Source organism: Ursus maritimus, unplaced genomic scaffold (genome assembly GCF_017311325.1).
Source record: "Ursus maritimus isolate PB19 unplaced genomic scaffold, ASM1731132v1 scaffold_12, whole genome shotgun sequence".
In the NCBI taxonomy this organism is placed as follows: Eukaryota; Metazoa; Chordata; class Mammalia; order Carnivora; family Ursidae; genus Ursus; species Ursus maritimus.
Window position 1 is genome coordinate 1,134,325 of NW_024423564.1, and position 8,781 is coordinate 1,143,105.

Genomic DNA, 8,781 nt, shown 5'->3' on the forward strand with positions numbered 1-8,781 from the left:
TTCCAGTGCTGAAGAGGAGAGGAGCACAGACTGTGTATCCACATAATAGGTTGAGGGTTAAGGTATATGGTACAAATGCACTAGGCTGGGAGATCAGATACTGGGAAAATGAAGAAAGCCTTTTCATTGGCTTCCAAGTTCTCAGCAAAATAAAAATCAAGGACATCTTCTGAGATAAAGGAAAGGAAGTAGCTGTTAATGGTCTTGCCAATGAATATAAGAAAGAGCTGAGTGTTATACTGAACTAATGAATCATTATACCAAAAACTAATGATGTACTATACCTTGGCTAATTGAATTAAAAAAAATTTTTAAAGTAAATTTTATGGGAGAAAAAAAGTAAAGCCAAATACATCTTCACAAAAAAAGAAAGGAAGGAAGAAAGAAAGAAAGAAAAAGAAAAAAGAAAGGAAGGAAGGAAGGAAGGAAGGAAGGAAGGAAGGAAGGAAGGAAGGGGCAAGATAGAGAGGGTGCATGATGCCAGGAGCAATGATGGAGATTAACCAAACGTCTAACCAAAATAAAAAGGGAAATGAGTACATAATGCAGTAAATAGTGAGGCCAAAGAATAATTGAAATCAGGGTACAAGAGAAGGTCAGAGAGTGGTATCCTTGAGACTGAGATTTTGGGGACAGTGCAATTACAGATAAGTCCAAGGTCTGGAATATAAATGTAAATGACAGTGCCTCCACTGTGCCTAAAAAAATCTTAAATCTTAGGTGTGTTTTTTATAAAAAGCATACAACTGTATTTTTTAATATCTTTTTATTTTTACTTTTTTTCATACTAATATTTTTATTATATTATGTTATTCACCATACAGTACATCCCTGGTCCTTGATGTAAAGTTCGATGATTCATTAGTTGCATATAACACCTAGTGCACCATGCAATGCGTGCCCTCCTTACCACCCATCACCAGCCCATCCCATTCCCCCACTCCCCTCCCCTCTGAAGCCCTCAGCCCATTCTTCAGAGTCCATAGTCTCTCATGCTCCACTCCCCCCTCTGATCACCTCCCCTTTCTTTATCCCTTTCTTCTCCTACCGATCCTCCCAGTTCCCATGTTCCATAGATGAGAGAAACCATATGATAATTGTCCTTCTCTGCTTGACTTATTTCACTTAGCTTTATCTCCTCCAGTGCCGTCCATGTTGCAGCAAATGTTGAGAAATCGTTCTTTCTGATAGCTGAGTAATATTCCATTGTATATACGGACCACATCACCTTAATCCAGTCATCTGTTGAAGGGCATCTCGGCTCCTTCCACGATTTAGCTATTGTGGACAATGCTGCTATGAACATTGGGGTGCATATGGCCCTTCTCTTCACTACGCCTGTATCTTTGGGGTAAATACCCAGTAGTGCAATGGCTGGATCAATTTTTTATTATATTATGTTAGTCACCATACAGGACATCCCTGGTTTTTGATGTAAAGTTCCATGATTCATTACTTGCATGTAACACCCAGCGCACCATGCAGTACGTGCCCTCCTTACTACCCATCACCAGCCTATCCCATTCCCCCACCTCCCTCCCCTCTGAAGCCCTCAGTTTGTTTCCCAGAGTCCATAGTCTCTCGTGGTTCATTCCCCCTTCTGTTTACCCCCCTTTCTTCATCACTTTCTTCTCCTACCGATCTTCCAACTTCTTATGTTCCATAAATGAGTGACTGTATTTTTTAATGCAGTCTTTATAATCTGTTTTTTAGTCAGCCGGTCTGTTCAATTCACACATATACTGTAATTCATTATAAAATTATATCTAATCCTACTCATATTTTATACTTTCTGTTTACTCTGCCTTTTCTATGCTTATTTTCTTCTTTCCTGGATCTATTATGTTAATTGAAATTTTTTTTTAATTCCTCTTTTCTTCTTTAATGGTTTAGAAGTAATAAATTCAAGTCTCTTAGAGGTTCCCCAAAATCTTATCACAACACAGATTTAACAATCTCAATAATCAATCAAAACCAATTTCCTCTTATAAAACAATCCGAGGCCCATACATGCTCTAGCTCTATGACAGTCATGTCTTTCACATTGTTTCCTAAATCATTTTACTTTTGCCTGGTTTTATAACTCATAAAGTAGTCATTATAATGCTTTTATAGAATAAATGCTTATTTAGATTTATTAACATGCTTAGTAATTTCTTTTTTCACCAGTTAGATAAATTGAACATTCCTTAAATGCTATTCCTTAAGTAGAAAAAATGAAGGCCAGTCAACAGAAAATTATTTATAATAGTGAAAATCTATTAAAGCCACCCTATCCAATTAAAAATACGGCATACTTCATGAAATGTTGAAAAAAATAAATTGTGTGAACATTCACTGTCTCAGCCATATGGCAAATTAGCTTTCAGAAAATTGTCTCTCAACACACTGATCATTTGCAAATTAGCTTCTGGAGAATTCATTTTCAGCAAATTTATATGAATAAATTTTCCCAGTTCTAACCAGTGGGCCTTCCCAGAATCCTGCTATGCATAACATATAGAGAGGTTGAGTCACTATGTTTTATATCTGAAACTAATATAATATTGTGTGTTAACCATACTCAAATTTAAATTGTTTTTTAAATAAAAATAAAAAATAAAATCCTGCCATTGGCAATGGTCAGATCAGTAAGAGTGATGATCTTACCAACAGCATACTGATGTCTGTGAGACCACCTAAATACTACTGTGAACGGGTGTAAGGCCAAGAAATTGTAGTTTAATAATTCAACTGTACTCTGTGTTGATTTTCACTATTTAGATGGTAGAGAGAAGCTTTTTAATGTGATCTTCTATTTTAAAGATGGATTACATAGAGGAACATACAGGTTTAAAAATGTGGAAATTGGGCACCTGGGTGGAACAGTCGGTTAAGCATCCCACTCTTGGTTTCAGCTCAGGTTGTGATCTCAAGGTCATGAGATTGAGCCCAGGATCTGGCTCCATGCTCAGTGTGGAGTCTGTGTAAGACTCTCCCTCTCCCTCTGCCCCTCCCCACCGTAGTCAAGGGCTCTCTTTCTCTCTCTCAAATAAATAAATCTTTTTTTAATGTGGAAATTCATTATAATAATTGATAAGACCTAGAAAAAGAAAAGATGTACAAGAAGTAGATTTTTATTTCTTCTTTCCAGGTTCACTTTTACTTCCAAAACATGTCTACTCTACTGGAAAATATCATTGCCATTATCAACCTATTCCACGACTATTCAACAACAGACAAGGAAACTGACACACTGAGCAGAGAAGAACTGAAGGAGCTCCTGGAAATGGAGTTTCGGCCAATCCTGAAGGTAAGGGATATCTGCTAGAACCTAAGGGTGCATCATGCTTGTTCTGCAGCAGCAATATGACAAATAATAACCATGAACTTTTGTGAATTATTGCTTTTGGAACAGAAACGGACTTAATCTTATTTCAAAACAAATATAACTTGTTTTCCTCTCTTTACACTTTTAATACACTATGCACACACATGAATGTGTACAACACACAAACCCACATACATCTTCTGTGAAAAAAATATAAATATTTAATGACAAAAAATGAACACAAAATAATTAATTCTTCGTATTATGTTTCCTAACCTCAAGAATGTTAAGAAGACATATCTAAGATACAACTCACTGATAGATTTCATAACATATTGACATTTAAAGAAAAAAAAGAGGCACATGATCCATCAAACTTTTTAGTGTCCACAAACAAGCACTAAAGATATGTTCTTTTAGTACAATAGCTAGAGTTTCCTCTTAACTCATCATAAGCTGAACACTATTAAATAAAAAAACCCCATAGTGTCCCACATTTACTTACCAAAAATCACATTCACCAAATTGTTTTTGAATTATTCAACTGACCATGTGAATAATTCTCATGTAACCTCCCTCTGTGTTCCGTATGTACAGAATCCAGATGACCCAGACACTGCTGACGTCTTCATGCATATTCTTGATTTGGACCATGACAAGAAAATAGACTTCTCAGAGTTTTTTCTGATGGTATTCAAATTGGCTCAAGCATACTATGATATGACCAGAAGACAGAACTTCCAAGCATCAGAGCAAAACCAAAAAAAGGATGCATACCACACACAAGATGAAGACGATGACATAGGGGAAGACAGAGTACAAGAGAAAGAAGAAAGAATTAGAAAATCCAGTCAATCACGAAAAAATCATAGAAAGGGGAAGAAAACAATATCCAAGAGCCCAAAAGGAAGAGGAGGAAAGGGATATGAACAGACATCAGACAGCTCTAGACATGCACGATCCCATGAAGGTCAGGTAACTGATGGTGAACACTCAGAGTCAGGATCAACCCATCACCAATCATCCACTCGGGCACACAGGTCTAGACAATCACAGTTGGGACATGGGAAATCATCATCTGAAACCAGGCCAGCAAAAAACACAGGACCCAAGATTAGTCAGGACAGTGATAATGAAGGACACTCAAAATATTTGGAAAGAAGGTTTGAATCTGGCTCAGGAAACCAACATGGATCTAACCATGGCCATGCAGGAGACAGCTCTACACCCTCTGAGTCCCATCAAGGGCACAGACAAAAACACGGAGAGTCTAAGACTACCCATAGACGGTCGGGCTCTGGTACCAGAAGAAGACGAGGATCTAGTCATGGGCACTCTACACACACCTCTAGACAATTAAGGTATCCTTATGGAGACACATACTCCAAGGAACACACTGAATCCTTCCATAGGCAGTCAAAACCAAGCACAAGAGAAAGACAAGAATCCCAGAGTGAAGAGTGGGCAGACAGTTACAAACACACAGGCACTGAATATGGACAACATTCCTCCAGGTCCAGGGAATCCAGTGTGAGTCGGGACAGTGACAGTGAAGGACAATCAGAAGACTTAGATACTCAGTCTACATCAGTCCAGGAATGGTCAAGGTCCAGTCAAAGGACACAACATGGCAGTGCACCTGGCAGTCCTGAGCCCTCAGGGTCTTACTTCTACCAGGTATCCTCCCAGGGACAGTTTGATTCTGCCCACGGACAGTCTCACTCCAGTACCAGGGGGAGACAAGGATCCCGCCATGAGCAGGTACATAACAGCTCTACACATGCAGGATCCCATGAGGGTCAGGCAGCCGATGCTGGGCACTCTGAGTCAGGATCTCACCACCGACAATCATCCACATGGGCACATGGTTCTAGACAACTGCAGTCTGGGCATGGACAATCGTCTTCTGACATCAGGCCAGTGAGAAACCAGGGGTCCAGTATTAGTCAGGACAGTGATAGTGAAGGACACACCGAAGATTCGGAGAGCCTACTTGGATCTGGCTCAGGAAACCAACGTGGATCTGCCCGTGGCCATGTAGGAGACAGCTCTACACGCTCTGAGTCTCATCAAGGGCAGAGAAACAATCATAGACAGTCTGAGTCTGGTCATGGACACTCAGACACTGGTACCGGAAGGAGACAAGGATCTAGTCATGGACACTCTACAGATACCTCTAGACAATCAGGGTCTCCTGGTGGAGAGTCATCCTCTCGGGGACACACGGACTCCTACCATGGACAGTCAACATCAAGCACAAGAGGAAGACGAGAATCCCAGCGTGAGCAGTCAGCTGACGAATCCAGACGCTCAAGCACTGAACACGGACAACTGTCCTCTGGATCCAGGGCAAGCAGACATCAGGGATCCAGCGGGAGTCTGGCCGGCAGCAGCGAAGGACATTCAGAAGATTCAGGTAGAGAACTCTTAAAGACCCATGGGAATTCTGGGTCCAGCTCAAGAAACCAACATGGGTCTACCCTTGGGCAGTCAGCTGACAGATCCAGACACTCAGGGTCCCATCAAGGGCAGACAGGCACCCATAGGCAGTCTGACTCAACCCACCGAGACTCAGGATCCAGCACCAGGGAGAGGCAAGGGCGCCACCGGGAACAGTCACAAGATGTATCCAGACACTCAGGGACCCATCAAGGCCAGACAGCCACCCATGGGCAGCCTGACTCTACCCAACAAGACTTGGCATCCAGCACCAGGGAGAGGCTAGGGCGCCACCGGGAACAGTCAGGAGACACATCCAGACATTTAGGGACCCATCAGGGGCAGACAGCCACCCACGGGCACTCTGACACTGCCCACCGAGGCTCAGGAACCAGCACCAGGGAGAGGCACGGGCACCACAATGAGCAGGCAAGAGACACATCCAGACATTCAGGGAACCATCACGGGCAGACAGCAATCCATGGGGAGCCTGACTCAGCCCATCGAGCCTCAGGATCCAGCACCAGGGAAAGACAAGGGCGCCACCGGGAACAGTCACAAGATGTATCCAGACACTCAGGGACCCATCAGGGGCAGACAGCCACCCATGGGCAGCCTGACTCTACCCACCGAGACTCGGCATCTAGCACCAGGGAGAGGCAAGGGCACCACCGTGAGCAGTCAGGAGACACATCCAGACATTTAGGGACCCATCAGGGGCAGACAGCCACCCACGGGCACTCTGACACTGCCCACCGAGGCTCAGGATCCAGCACCAGGGAGAGGCACGGGCACCACAATGAGCAGGCAAGAGACACATCCAGACATTCAGGGAACCATCAAGGGCAGACAGCCACCCGTGGACAGTCTGACTCTGCCTACCGAGACTCGGGATCAAACACCAGGGAACGACAAGGGCGCCACCGTGAGCAGTCACAGGATAGCCTCAGACACTGGGAAACTGGACATGGACAAACCTCTTCTGGATCTGGTAACAGCAGACACCAGGGATCCAGTATCAGTCAGGCCAGTGACAGTGAAGGACAATCAGAAGACTTAGATACTCAGTCTGGGTCAGTCCAGGAACGGTCCAGGTCCAGTCAAAGGACACAACGTGGCAGTGCACCTGGCAGTTCTGAGCCCTCAGGGTCTTACTTCTACCAGGTATCCTCCCAGGGACAGTTTGATTCTGCCCACGGACAGTCTCACTCCAGTACCAGGGGGAGACAAGGATCCCGCCATGAGCAGGTACATAACAGCTCTACACATGCAGGATCCCATGAGGGTCAGGCAGCCGATGCTGGGCACTCTGAGTCAGGATCTCACCACCGACAATCATCCACTCGGGCACATGGTTCTAGGCAACTGCAGTCTGGGCATGGACAATCGTCTTCTGACATCAGGCCAGTGAGAAACCAGGGGTCCAGTATTAGTCAGGACAGTGATAGTGAAGGACACACCGAAGATTCGGAGAGCCTACTTGGATCTGGCTCAGGAAACCAACGTGGATCTGCCCGTGGCCATGTAGGAGACAGCTCTACACGCTCTGAGTCTCATCAAGGGCAGAGAAACAATCATAGACAGTCTGAGTCTGGTCATGGACACTCAGACACTGGTACCGGAAGGAGACAAGGATCTAGTCATGGACACTCTACAGATACCTCTAGACAATCAGGGTCTCCTGGTGGAGAGTCATCCTCTCGGGGACACACGGACTCCTACCATGGACAGTCAACATCAAGCACAAGAGGAAGACGAGAATCCCAGCGTGAGCAGTCAGCTGACGAATCCAGACGCTCAAGCACTGAACACGGACAACTGTCCTCTGGATCCAGGGCAAGCAGACATCAGGGATCCAGCGGGAGTCTGGCCGGCAGCAGCGAAGGACATTCAGAAGATTCAGGTAGAGAACTCTTAAAGACCCATGGGAATTCTGGGTCCAGCTCAAGAAACCAACATGGGTCTACCCTTGGGCAGTCAGCTGACAGATCCAGACACTCAGGGTCCCATCAAGGGCAGACAGGCACCCATAGGCAGTCTGACTCAACCCACCGAGACTCAGGATCCAGCACCAGGGAGAGGCAAGGGCGCCACCGTGAGCAGTCAGGAGACATATCCAGACATTTAGGGACCCATCAGGGGCAGACAGGCACCCACGGGCACTCTGACACTGCCCACCGAGGCTCAGGATCCAGCACCAGGGAGAGGCAAGGGCGCCACCGTGAGCAGTCAGGAGACATATCCAGACATTTAGGGACCCATCAGGAGCAGACAGCCACCCACGGGCACTCTGACACTGCCCACCGAGGCTCAGGATCCAGCACCAGGGAGAGGCAAGGGCGCCACCGTGAGCAGTCAGGAGACATATCCAGACATTTAGGGACCCATCAGGAGCAGACAGCCACCCACGGGCACTCTGACACTGCCCACCGAGGCTCAGGATCCAGCACCAGGGAGAGGCAAGGGCGCCACCGTGAGCAGTCAGGAGACATATCCAGACATTTAGGGACCCATCAGGAGCAGACAGCCACCCACGGGCACTCTGACACTGCCCACCGAGGCTCAGGATCCAGCACCAGGGAGAGGCAAGGGCGCCACCGTGAGCAGTCAGGAGACATATCCAGACATTTAGGGACCCATCAGGAGCAGACAGCCACCCACGGGCACTCTGACACTGCCCACCGAGGCTCAGGATCCAGCACCAGGGAGAGGCAAGGGCGCCACCGTGAGCAGTCAGGAGACATATCCAGACATTTAGGGACCCATCAGGGGCAGACAGGCACCCACGGGCACTCTGACACTGCCCACCGAGGCTCAGGATCCAGCACCAGGGAGAGGCAAGGGCGCCACCGTGAGCAGTCAGGAGACATATCCAGACATTTAGGGACCCATCAGGAGCAGACAGCCACCCACGGGCACTCTGACACTGCCCACCGAGGCTCAGGATCCAGCACCAGGGAGAGGCATGGGCACCACAATGAGCAGGCAAGAGACACATCCAGACATTCAGGGAACCATCAAGGGCAGACAGC

The 8,781-nt window shown here is 46.4% G+C and overlaps 1 protein-coding gene across 1 annotated transcript in view; it reads left to right on the forward strand.

The window, feature by feature from the left end:
* The first annotated feature begins 3,134 nt into the window (after nucleotides 1-3,134).
* Nucleotides 3,135-8,781, forward strand: part of LOC103667594 (filaggrin) — a 13,460-nt gene continuing 7,813 nt past the window's right edge. The window contains exons 1-2 of the mRNA XM_040626711.1: nucleotides 3,135-3,292; nucleotides 3,908-8,600. Of these exons, the coding sequence (XP_040482645.1) occupies nucleotides 3,155-3,292; nucleotides 3,908-8,600 (4,831 nt within the window). The 5' untranslated portion in view covers nucleotides 3,135-3,154. The remainder of the gene's footprint in view (nucleotides 3,293-3,907; nucleotides 8,601-8,781) is intronic.